Source organism: Asparagus officinalis, chromosome 3 (genome assembly GCF_001876935.1).
Source record: "Asparagus officinalis chromosome 3, Aspof.V1, whole genome shotgun sequence".
Taxonomy (NCBI): Eukaryota; Viridiplantae; Streptophyta; class Magnoliopsida; order Asparagales; family Asparagaceae; genus Asparagus; species Asparagus officinalis.
The window spans coordinates 85,802,120-85,816,233 of record NC_033796.1 but is presented as its reverse complement, the minus strand read 5'-3'; the positions used below and the strand labels follow the sequence as shown (position 1 = coordinate 85,816,233).

The 14,114-nt window shown below is 32.5% G+C and overlaps 1 protein-coding gene across 1 annotated transcript; it reads left to right on the top strand.

The window, feature by feature from the left end:
- Positions 4,575-13,591, top strand: LOC109835387 (valine--tRNA ligase, mitochondrial 1-like). The gene is made up of 8 exons (XM_020403362.1): positions 4,575-4,787; positions 4,897-4,941; positions 6,310-6,372; positions 6,519-6,688; positions 6,776-6,848; positions 12,632-12,697; positions 12,785-12,868; positions 13,352-13,591. The coding sequence occupies exons 1-8, from the start codon at positions 4,779-4,781 to the stop codon at positions 13,589-13,591; spliced, it is 750 nt and encodes a 249-aa protein (XP_020258951.1). The 5' UTR covers positions 4,575-4,778.

The following is a 14,114-nucleotide window of genomic DNA, read 5'->3' as shown; positions in this document are numbered from 1 at the left end:
TTTCGGTCGACCGCTTCGTCATTTCGGTCGACCGCCGATTATTTCGGTCGACCGTGACATTATTTCGGTCGACCGCCAGACTCGTATCAGAGATCGGTCGACCGACTCGGTCGACCGACGCACTGTCTGTGACATTTTCCCTGTTCTGTGTATTTTTGAGTGTTCTGTTCAGGTTTGGGAGTTTAACTAGACTAACTGACATTGGTATTTAGTCTTGCTATGTACCCAGGCACAATAGATGACCTGAGGGCATCAATTGTGGATATATACACTGATATGATTATGAATTGACATAAGTAGTTTTCACTATATACCACATTGATATTTTTTACAGTTTCTAAGTCCTCGTGTTGGACTATGATTTATAGAAGTCCTTGAGATTTGGACTGTGAGTTATGAAAGTCCTCGTGTTGGACTATGATTTATAGAAGTCCTTGAGATTGATGTTTTGGATAACGGTTATATTCAGTTCATGAGTTATGAAAGTCCTCGTGTTGGACTGTGATTTATAGAAGTCCTCGTGTTGGACTGTGATTTATAGAAGTCCTTGAGATTGGACTGTGAGTTATGAAAGTCCTCGTGTTGGACTATGATTTATAGAAGTCCTTGAGATTGGACTGTGAGTTATGAAAGTCCTCGTGTTGGACTGTGATTTATAGAAGTCCTCGTGTTGGACTGTGATTTATAGAAAGAACCTCGGGTTTGTTGTTTAGAGATTTACAATTTGAGATACAAGGTATATACATGAGGGTTTCCTTGTTTGGATTATTTCGCTCGACGTACCTATGCTCGTGTTGTAAATTTCTAAACACTAAAACCCTCTTTAGTAGGATCAATATTGTTTTCTGTACTAGAACCTCGGGTTTGGTGTTTAGAGATTTACAATTTGAGATACAAGGTATATACATGAGGGTTTCCTTGTTTGGATTATTTCGCTCGACGTACCTATGCTCGTGTTGTAAATTTCTAAACACTAAAACCCTCTTTAGTAGGATCAATGATTTTAGATCTATTATACATATTATCTGTATTTCCTTATACAACGCGCCATGTTCCCTTGGGGTTGGTTGTGATGTTACTCGCTAGCGCTTTGACGCTCGTTGTCCCTCCCCCTAATAATATTATATTATATGAATAATAGTATAATATTATATTAATAATAAAATAATATTATTATAAAAATATTAATATAATATACAACAATAACAAATTGATATACCAAAATAATTAGATATATAATTATTTGAAAATAATATGTAATAGTTATAATATAATAATAATATAATATAACTCGTTAAAGTACAATATAATATTATAATACATTATACAATATTATATTGCATTACATTTAATACTTATAATACTATAATAATGTAAACTAAATATTATAACATTTTATTTACAATATAGTTTATTATAATTAATATATAATATATTAATAATATGTTTAATACTAATGTTATAATGGGTCAAACTAGTGTTGACAAAAAATACTTAACATGGTGTTTTGAAAATATTTTAAGGTAAACACACAACGTTATGTTGTTTTTTTACAAAAACACAACAAGGAAAATATAATGGGTCAAACTAGTGTTGACAAAAAATACTTAACATGGTGTTTTGAAAATATTTTAAGGTAAACACACAACGTTATGTTGTTTTTTTACAAAAACACAACAAGGAAAATACAATGTTATCCAAACGAAGCCTAAAGTATCTTCCTGATGATAAGAAGTTGGATTGGATTTAGCTATGTTTTGGGAACTCAAATTCTATAGTGTAAGGTTATTTTAGATCTTAGATTATGCAAAGCTTGCCGATCCTAGGAAGTTAAACAAGAGGAAGAACGAAAAGAGGATTGAGACTCTTTATGATCTAAGTTTATTTGAAAAAAGTGCAACAAGCTTAAACTTATCATCAGGTTCAATTTTAGCTAGGGGTGGAAGCGAACCAAATATTTAATAAACAATTCGGTTAATATTCGTCTAGATATTCGGTTATACTCGATCCGACAGTTTATTTAATATTAAATGAATATTTTTCAGTATTCGGCTTATAAACAAATAGAATTTAACTAATGGTACATTCGATTAGGTTGATTATTAACTATTCGATAACTTTTTATATGTTAATCCTATTAATTAAACTTCTTGCAAATATTACCCATCAAAATTTTTACTCCAACTTCAACCCCCATATATAAATAGACATGTTAAGAGGGTTTTCACATCACTGAGTTTCCACTTTCCGCTTCCAACCAAGTACCTATTTCTCTCTCAGCTAGGGTTTCCTCCCCGACGACGCCCCCCCTCCCCGCGACGACGCCCCCCCTCCCCGCGAAGACGCCCTCCTCCTTCCCTGAGCGACGACTCTCTCTTCCCTCTCCGAGGACCTGCGCTTCTCTCACTCCGACGCCCTCCTCCCTCCACAACGCCCTCCTACGCTGCCCTCCCTCCCCACGACGACGCCCTCTTCCCTCTCCGACGACCTGCGCTCCTCCCTCTCTGACGCCCTCCTCCCCACGACGATGCCCTCGTCCCTCTCCGCGAGGACGCCCACCGGTAAAAGTTACCTATGCCTTACAATAATTAGCTTCTTTTTTCGAACGTCGATATAAATAAACGAAGCAAATTCGAATTTGTATTACTACTCGAGTCAAATTCGAATACGAACACGAATAGCACCATATGAACCGAACTCGAATTTGAACCTCGTGTAACCCTAGCAGCAGCGTGATGATCTCTTCAACTGAGAATGGGGGAGGGAGAGTAGTTGGATCTACGGTTAGGGTTTGTGGGGGTGGGGGATGGGGGAGGGGAGTCGAAGTGAAGAGACAAATTCAAAGACAAAGTCGAGAGAGAACAACGATTGCGATCGGAAAAAAGAGAAACTAGATTTGGAAATGACATGTGCTAAGGTGTCATTTAGAAATCTTGCTCAAATGTATTATTTAGGTCTATACGGAATTGAGCCAAATCCAAAATTCAAAATAAAATTTCATTTTTCAAACAGACCATTATTGTTTTTTAAAGGAGCACATTATCTTTGGTTAAGCATTGGAATATTTCCTCAATTATTATCATACGTTAATTTCACATATTAAACATGAGTCAATTACGCTCCCTCATGTTGTCTGAATCAACTTAAGAATCAATCAAATCTTAATCAAATTAAGGGTCGAAACCCTTATTGGCCTAGTATCACCAAAACAAAATTAAGAGATAACCGTAACATATCACTTCTTTTCTATGCCTCAAAACATCCTTTCAACATTAAGAGGGTGCGTATGTAAGATAACATAATTGCACACTTTTTTTTACTTAAAAAGGTCTATTTTTGACTCAAAAGTAGGTCAGACGTAGGTCGGGTCGAGTCGTGGGCTGGCCCAGCCTAACCCCCTATGGGTCATGACCCGGCCCGCCCTATAGTGGGTCGGGCCCTACCCCGGTCCATGACATATCCGGATCACAGGGCGGCCCGGGTTCAACCCCAGACCTAGGATCACAGAAGTAGGCCAGGGCCACGCTGGCTCGGCCCATGCTCGACCCGAACCGGCTCGGCACGATCCCGCCCATGATATAATTTTTTAGTTAGATTACTTGTTCCTTTAGCTCATTGGGTCTGTAGTTAGTTGCCAACAAAGCGAAAATGCTATAGATCTTTGGTTCGTGGGAAATAAAACAGCAATCTTTAAACTCACTGTCGTCTGCTTGAAAGGATTAAAAGTTTAATACATATTAAAAATAATTTAATATAAGTTCCAATTACCAAAAAAAATTAGAAATAATTTTATAAGTGTAAATACAAGTTTAATATAATAAAAAATGTATAAAAATAGAAGAAAATTGGATGAAAAACCTACGGGTTGGCCCACAACCCGTTGGTCGAGGGCTGGGTCAAACCCGACCTACATCTAGACGGGTCGTGGACCGGACTAGGTCTAGTCCTAGACCCAAGATCAGAGAAATAAGCCCGGCACACTCTAGTCCGATCGGGCTTGGATTAGGTCTAGCCCGACCTTGAACCCGACGGGCTGGGTCATGGGCCTGAACCAGCCAGGTCCACCCCTACCAAAAAAATGTATACAAAGAAATTAGTGAAAAAATGTAAATGTAAAGATCATCAATAAAAGATGATGCAAATTAATTAAAATAATAAACAATTAAAAGTAAGGAAAATAATTTGTAAACTACCCCCACCCCTACCTTGCAACTTAGGGGTACTCTAAAACCGAAACCGAACCGTCGAAGTTGGTCGGTTCAAACCTGACCGTTAATTAATAAACCCTAGACTAGGGGTGGAAGTGAACCGAATAATTAATAAACAGTTCGGTAATTATTCGCGCAAATATTCAATCAAGTTCGATTCGGTAGTTCATTTATTATTAAACAAATAATTTTTACTATTCGGCTTATAAACGAATAGAATTTAACCAAAGATATGTTCGATTCGGTTGATTACTAGCTATTCGATAACTTTTTACATTTTAGTCCTATTAATTAAACTTTTTGCAAACACTACTCATCTAAATTTTTATTTACAAATGTTAACCCATAGGGGGATTTCAGGGCTAGGGCTCTCTCCTATCGTCTTCGAGATTCGCCCCTCCACTCAGCCGCTCGTCTCCAACGATCGTCTTCAAGATCTACCCCCTCCGCTCAGCCGCTCAACCACTCGTCTCCGACTCTTGTCTTTGAGATCCGCCCCTCCGCTCGGCCCTCACTCGTCTCCAACTCTCGTCTTCGATTGAGAACTCCGTTGCTGGAACCAGTTCAAAGATGGCTCCGGTAGTAATCCTTGATTGTTTTAATTTCGTTTACTATTTTTTTAAGTAAAAGATTTTGTTCTCGATTTCAAGAATTTTTTTTATTTCACTGATGTTTGAGTTTGGTGCAGCTTGAGGAAGAGGATTTGGAGAGGAAACTCAAGAAGGAACAGAAGGTATAATTTTGTTAAATTTTTGGTGTTTATATTACACATTAAGATCTGGGTTTTGCTTTTTTACACATATATGATATGACATGGAATACTTCATTGCATGCAGTGTCCTCTTATCAGTAAAAATCACATTTTTGGGACAATCTAGGAGTTATATAATTTTTTCAGGAGTCTTAAATGAACTATTATATGACAGAAGTAGACAGAAATTATTCCTAACAGTTTTCCCCAGTAGGAATTACTTTAAAGATTGTTTCTTGTAGTTTTTTTCTGTACTGTTCGTGCTTCTTTTACCTGTTTTGAAACTTCTAAGGCCTCGTTTGGTAGGCGGGAATGGGGTGGAATGGAATGACATTCTCACTTCCCATTCCTTCATACCAAACAAACCAACTTTTTAGATGTTGGAATGACCATTCCCAGGGAATGACCATTCTCACTTTTTGTGGGAATGGGCATTCCAAGTGAGAAGATAGGGAATGGTCATTCCCATTCAAGAGAGAATCAAATCAGTTATTTATTTTTTAATTATACCCCTATTAATCAACTGATTTCCACATTAGTAATTCTGACATCCTTTTCATATGCAATATGCATCAACTGTGGATATCATTCTTTATATTTTTTTTGGACCTATGAAAGATGCGATAATCTTTTATTTATTTTTCTTTAATTTTTTAAGACTAAGAAATAGTGAGTATTGTTTAAAAAATATAAATAGAACATACACTTGAGAGATAACATGCGCAATAGTATAACATGCACAGAAATTAGTATAACATATGCATAAATAAAATTGTTTAGTTATTATCATTAATGTTTATTTTTATCTTATTAAAAATATATGTTGTTGTAAGGACATTATTAGAAAATGCGATTCCATTCTCACTTGTGGACAAGTGATACCAAACATGGGAATGGGAACGAGATTTTCATTCTAGCCTAATTCTACAAAAGTACCCAAACATGAGAATGAGAATGACCATTCCATTCCCACATACAATCCATTCCATTCCTTCTTCCATTCCATTCTCACTTATGTCCATTCCCGCGTACCAAACGAGGCGTAAGTTCAAAGATCCGGGCTGTGTGATGTTTCTGAGGTGATATAGAAGAACAAGTACAATTAAGGAACTCAACGACAATCACAAAAATGTGGAATTATGTATGAACTGTTGTGATTTAGCTGTGCTGTCAGTCGTTGAATGTTACACTACATTGTAAAAAACACCTCTAATTTTTGGTAACCCAGTTTGCTGCAGATGTTAAAGTAGCTATCTTGTACACTTAAACATCCCCTTCTTTCCCGTACTTCACTAGTATTTTTGGCACGAATTTCTTCAATTGCATGATTTATATCTGTTTCCTTGGCAGGCTAAACTCAAAGAGGAAAAAAAACTGAAGGCTGCACAAAAAGCAGAAGCTGCCAAACTTCAGGTAAAATTTAGGTTTTGCTAGTAATTTTTTCTTTCTAATTTGAAGTAGCGTAGCTGTGCATTGGTATTTTTTCTGGAGAAATGGTTATTTATGCACAGTTATGATCAAATGTTTTTTTTTTAAATAATCTCTATGTTATCTGATAGGCACAGAAAGCAACTGAGGGATCGAAGAAAAGTGAAAAGAAGCTTCGGAAACGGGAAGCTGATGATGAGAATCCTGAGGACTTTATTGATCCTGTGACTCCTGCTGGAGAGAAGAAACAACTCTCCCATCAGATGGCAAAGCAATATAGCCCTAGTGCAGTGGAAAAATCGTAATGCTATTGTTGATTGAAGTATTTCAATAAGCAGAAAACAGATACATGATTCTAACTAAATTTGTTTTCTCTTTGTCCATCTAGATGGTACTCGTGGTGGGAGAGATCAGGATTTTTCATGGCAGATTCTAGCTGCTCAAGACCTCCTTTTACAATAGTAGGTCCTTTATTGTATTTCGTGCTCAAATTATTATGCTTTATCTAGAGTATTTTCCTTTTGTACACAAGAACCTTGCTGCCGATTTTCTTTCAATGGAAAATAATGCTTTAGCTCCGCATTTTTTAATTATATTGTTATTACTTTGATGAACAAGATGTTTTGGTGCTATAGTTGAAAAGACATGTATGTTTTTTGTAGTAAATGTTTCATCATTGTGTATGGAATAAACCTGAGAGTACTCTGCAGCCATCAATATATTAATGAAAGCAGAAATGATTCTTAAACTTTGTTCTATAGTTTATAGTTATTCATATCATATCATACTCCCTTTAAAAGAGGGAGTCGTGGAAAAACTTTTCATGAACTATACTGCCCCTATTCTTTTTTATATTATATTCTAATCATATATTAACTAAATTAATTATTATTATTAATTAATCATATTACATGTCACTTCAATTTTGTCTAACTTGGTCCTAAAACTTTCAATGTTATTGTAAAACTCTCATACTAATTATGAATAATGCATAATACTATATTAATAAATAATTGTAAGTTAATAAATTATTTTGGAATGAGTAGAAAATATAGAATTGTCCTAAAATTATACCATGACACTCACATATGAATATTATAAAGAGTATTCTTGCGTATATAGGTACAAACATGCAATTTTATAAAACGTTATGATAAATAAGTGCATTAAGATACAAGTAGAGGTACATAACTGTAACTTTCGTAAGCTGTAAGGTATTTAAGTTTAATTAAGCCTATAAAGATTTAAAGCCTTTGTTAACCACAAGCAATATTATGTGATCCCTTTGATAAATAATATTCATCGTATAATATCAGGTCAGAGGCTTAGCTTATATATTTATATAGTACAGAAGATGTGAAAAATTTAAGCTTCATATTTTGAATAATCTCAAGATTCCTTATATATTTATATAGTACAGAAGATGTGAAAAATTTAAGCTTCATATTTTGAATAATCTCAAGATTCCTATTCTTTTTTTTATATTATATTCTAATCATAAATTAACTAAATTAATTATCATTATTAATTAATCATATCATGCCACTTCAATTTTGTCTAACTTGGCCCTAAAACTTTCAATGTTATTGTAAAACTCTCATATTAGTTATTAATAATGCATAATACTATATTAATAGACAATTGCAAGTTAATAAATTATTTTGGAAGGAGCAGAAAATATAGAATTGTCCTAAAATTATACCATGACACTCACATAGGAAAATTATAAAGAGTATTTTTGCGTACATAAGTACAAACATGCAATTTTAGAAAACATGAGGATATTTAAGTGCATTAAGATATAAGTGGAGGTATATGAGTGTAACTTTCGTAAGCTATAATGTATTTAAGTTTAATTAAGCCTATAAAGATTTGAAGCCTTTGTTAACCATAAGCAATAGTATGTAATTCCTTTGAAAATAATATTTATCGTATAATATGAGGTCAGAGGCTTAGCTTATATTTATATAGTACAGAAGATGTGGAAAAATTTAAGCATCATATTTTGAATAAGTCTTAAGATTTTGAATTATAAATGAAATTATATACTTCGCTTAGAATCATACTCCCTTTAAAAGATGAAGTTGTAGAAAAACTTTCTATGGACTATATTACCCTTATTTTTTAAATATTATATTTTAATCCTAACTAAACTAAATGAATTGTTATTGTTAATTAATCATATTATATGCCACTTCAAGTTTGTCTAACTTGGTCCCTAAAACTTTCGATGTTATTGTAAAACTTTCATGTTAATTATTAGTAATGTCTAATAATATATTAATAGACAATTGCATGTTAATAAATTATTAATAGAAAAAGTAAAAAATATGGAATTATCCTAAAATTATACAATTATATTCATATACGAAAATTAAAAATATTATTCTTGCGTATAGAATGTACATACATGCAATTTTAAAAAACATTAGGATATTTAAGTGCAGCAAGATACAAGTAGAGGTATGTAATTAAAATTTTTATAAACTGTAAGGTATTTAATTTAATTAAGCCAATAAAGATTTAAAGCCTTTGTTAGCCACAAGCAATATTATGTGATCCATTTGATAAATAATATTCATCATATAATATGAGGCCAGAGGGTTACCTTATATTTATATACTAGAGGAGATGTGGGAAAATTAAAGCATCATATGTTGAATAATCTTAAGATTTTGAATTATTATTTATATACTTTGCTTGGAAACTTTTAGAAGAGGCTTTCAAATTACTACAAAGTGTTGGGCATCATATAAATGCTAGACAAATAAAATCCACGGACATTGGATTGCAATAACCAGGGTTATGTAAATATCTGTGTTATATGAGACAGTGTTTTAAATATCGGCCGCCATGTCGGACATGACGGCCGATATTGCGGATTCGGAGCCTAGCCGCCACGAAATTGTTGAATTTAATGCGTATGGTGTTTTTGATGTCATGTCGGGGACATGTCGGAAAATAGCGGATATATCGGGCGACATTTCGGCCATCAAATATCGGCCAAAATTCAGAAATATCGGTTTCACATTGACATGTTGAAATCATATGATTTGCAATAACTTTCACCTTCTATTTATGTAAAGTTTCACATTGTTTTCCATCCACTACCCATATGGGTGCTTGTTGTAGGTTTTAATTACTTGTTATTGCATGTGTTTTCTTTATAATGGAAGGCTATAAGAACACATGAATTTATTTGTATTAGGTGCACATATACTTCGGTTTTACTAGTTTCTTGTTTGGAGAAATGACAGATATATAATAAAAATCCTGCAATTGTTAGTCGATGCAGTTAAGTAGTTTAGAATAGCAATTACGAGTTTAATTTTCAATTTTAGTAGAATTTTCTTTTTGTTCCTACTAGTATAATGCACGCGCTTTGTATGTGAACATTTTTTTTTGTAATCTTTTTCTTTGAGTGTAAAATTATGAAGTGACTTTTATAATAACATAAATTCTTAAATTGAACAATTAATAAATCTTTACATTAATAAATAAAGTTGTGTATAAAGAATTGTATTAGTAATTTTTATATTCTGGATAATTATTATACTTTAATAAGAATTGTCTAAACATATGCAGTTAAGCTGTTCTAGTGTCTATTTGGTTTTCTTTGCAAAAACAAAAACTTGGTGGTTGCTTGTGAAAATGAAGACCTTCTCATATGTACTTTTTCATATGTTTAGACAATATAATTATCAAGTATGTGAAGATTCTATTTATGATATTATATCAACCTATCCGATATGGCAATCCGATATTTTTTTCATGTCCCCCGATATATCCCCGATTTCCGCTATCCGACATGAATTTTGGCCGAGCGACATGAACCCGACATCCGATATTTAAAACCTTGATATGAGATAATGCTCATACATAATATAACATTGTAATCTATAATCTCAAATATTAATGAATTTTAACATAAGATTTTTTGTCAAGATATTTACTTAAAATTTGGGAGAGCCGAGAGTGAAGAGATTTGGAATATGAATTGTGACTTTTGTGACTTGTGCTTTTAGTTTTGGTTTCTAAACATGACCCAATACCAACCCCACAATTAAATTAAAAATGACTTGATTTTGTTATACCAGCCAATATTTTCGATAATGATCGATATATGAGAAAAAATCACCAAATAAAAGAAAACAATATAAAACCATAAATATTATCAAGATAAAGTATTTAACCTTTTATATCAGTTGATATAGCGATATATCAGCTGATATATTGCCTATAAGAGCAATATTTAAAGGTAATTAGATATCATATCCTTGATTTTAAATCTCCAATAATTCTACATTATTCCCTTAAAATTTTAAAATTGCTTATAATTTAGGGACTAATATTGAATTATAAAACATTTGAGGGACAAATATGTAAATAAGCTAAATTTAAAGGAATAGTTAATTTCTTGAAAACTCTAAAACTCTCAACTATGAGGAATGTCTCAAAAAAACCACTCAGCTAATTTAATTTGACAGAGCTCCCTAACTATAGAAGTGTTATAGATAACCTCTCTCTCAACTTTAGTGCGATTTTAGAAAACACCCTTCGACTTAGTGCGTCTTATAAAAACTCTCCTGGTCTTTTACACATCTCTTAACAAACCCTCTTAATGTAAAAGACTTTAATATGTGATTTTGTTAAAATGACCTATTGAAGAAAACCATTTTAGTTAAAAAGAAACTCTCAACTGATAATAAAAGGATTACGACCAATTTACAGTTCTTTTTACCTCTAAATCTTCACTTTTTCTTTTATCTAGAAAAAAAATCAAGCTAATTCTTTTTATGGCTGAGGGATATTTTGGTCTTTCCAAGTCAAGTACTTATCACTTAATGAATTAGACTCAACGATATTAGTTTTGAGGGGTTAATTGAGAAAAGTTCATAGGGTTAAATCAAAACAAAAATTTGAAGTTGAGATAGATTAACTACAATACCCCAAATTTGACGAACAAAGATCTACTCATTTTAAGTAGTTGAGAGGTTGGGGGAGGTGATTTTTTAACATTTCCCCCATAGTTGGGAAGTTTTCTAAAATTAACCCTTAAACAAAGCACAATTTAAGACACATGTGACATCAATATTATAAAATTGGATTTTATAGCAAGTCTATCAGTATCTCTGAAAATTTTTTGCTACAAAATTCGCAGATAGAAATTTAATCTTTATTTGGGATGACTATGTGATCCTTATGGTTCTCCTTATCTTTTATGATTTGTAATATATTATTTAACAAAATAAATTAAGTTGTTCATTTTATATGTCTCACCTTTATGAAGCATATAGTTTGGATATGATTTTTATTAGATTCTCTTAACTCTTTAACCTAATTTTTTTGGATATTATTTAATATTGGATAGATCTAAATTATTTTGTTAAAATACAATCCATATGTGTACAAAATATGTTTAAATCATTCTCAAATTATATTTTATAGTTTTCTAAAATTAGAGAATAATCGTTTTGACAAATTAATTAATTTGTTGACAAATTAATTAATTTGTTGAGAAAATGTAGGAAGATTATTATATTAGATTTTAGAATTGGTCACATAATTTATATTTCACATAATTTATATTTTCTTTCTTGATTGAATTTGCACATTCTAACTTTAAAAATTCTAGAAAAAAGTTTTTGAATATCTATAATCCTCGGTCACTAGATAATAGAAAATGGAAGTAGACAATAGGTGCGAGTGATTTCTTTATAATTAAACAAAATACTCTATAACTAGATAAAACCTACAATTTTATGTTTGATGAATTCGAGATTATTTTTTCATTAATAATAATAGTTTTTTAGATATTGGTGCTTACATCATTAATCATTAATATAATTCCAAATCATTAAATTGCTCTTAGATCATTAATATTTTAAGACTTTAAACCTCACTAATTATGTGGAAGGTAAAGTGTTGAAACCAACAAGATTAGATTTTATATATTGAAATATCTGAAACTTTTTAATATATTATGATAATCATAAACTTTTTTGCAACTATGTTATAGTAAATACATAAACTAAAAGTCAACAATTATAATATTTGACAACGTGCATTGCACGTGCATTTTACCTAGTACTCAGAAAAGCATGATATATTAATTGAATTTATATCCTTGATTCACTTAAAACTTCTAAGGTTCAATTTGCTAATTTCCTTCAGTGAAACTGTAACTCTTTCTTAAGTATACAAATACCTGATGACTTAATCTTTTGTATAATACCCTCTGCAGGTCTTGCCTCCTCCAAATGTAACTGGGGCTCTTCATATAGGCCATGGTCTTACTGCTGCCATACAGGTGACTAAGTTAACTATCCTCGTCTAGTAGACCAACCTATTATTTCAGTTTTTTTTTAATTTGTTGTGGTGTTCTATAATAATGCAGGACACAATAATCAGATGGCGCAGAATGTCAGGTGACAATACATTGTGGGTGCCGGGAATGGACCATGCAGGCATTGCGACCCAGGTTTCTGATTTCCTTTGATATCCCTTCGTCATTCACCTCTAATTGGTGATTTATGCCAAAACCATGTCATTCATTTGTTAGGAAGTTGATACCTTCGTCATTCACCTCTAATTGGTGATTTATGCCAAAACCATGTCATTCATTTGTTAGGAAGTTGATACTTTTGCTTCTACACTTTTGACATTTTCACTGGAATAATTCTGGCTCATATAACTGAGGATAGCTGCAGAGTCCATCACTTCTTCTTGGATTATTTTGTTGGCATCAGCGTCATTCTTGTCATGTCATGACATTTCTTTAGGATTTGACAGTTCAATTTTCTGCTTGTTTAATTTTTAGAAATTTGCTCAGTACTTCTGGAGAAGGAAAATTTTCCTTTGCTATGAACTTCACATATATTTGCCAAACTTTGTTATTTCAGGTTCGATCAAAAACCATGACCTCGAAACACATAGTAATTGCAGTTTGTATTAAATGTTGCAGGTTGTTGTTGAGAAGAAGCTCATGCGTGAATCTAAACTTACAAGGCATGATGTTGGACGTGAGAAATTTATCTCTGAAGTGAGTTGTCAATTTCTATTGAATAATATGATGATGGATTCATGCAAAATTTTTCCTCCTTCAACCATATCCAGAATGTTTCACACTCGTGTATTAAATGATTGTAAATTAGTTTGCGGCATTCTACCCAGTGTTGAAATAATCGTGCTATATAACTCATAGTTTCTTGCGTTAGGTAACATATTAACCGTAACATTACATAATATTATGAAATAACACAAACACGTGCAACTCTACGCTATATCAGTGTACACTATTTCAATATAATGTATGCTAACTAATTATAAATTGTTTCAAGATAGTAGACACTATTTCAATAAACTATATTAAAGACTTGAGAGTATTTTCTCTGTTTGCTATACTTAAGACTTGAAGTAATCGTATTTGCTTTTGTGGTGTTTATTGAGCCTTGATGGCTTCTTTGATTGTTGTGATGGATGTTTAGTAACATCATTATGCTTGTTATTGTGAAGTTGAATGCGAAATTATGAAGGAGACATGTAAATTTGTAGTTATATATTGGGTTAATTATAGAAAACTCCTATTAACTTTTGGGGAGCTATAGTAATCAACTATGTTTATTAGACCAAACCTCCTGAACTTTAGGAGTCATTGCACAAACCCCTTCATTAAATCTTACATGAAAATTTATCTTTTAATCCCCTTATTAGCACCATCAACTCAA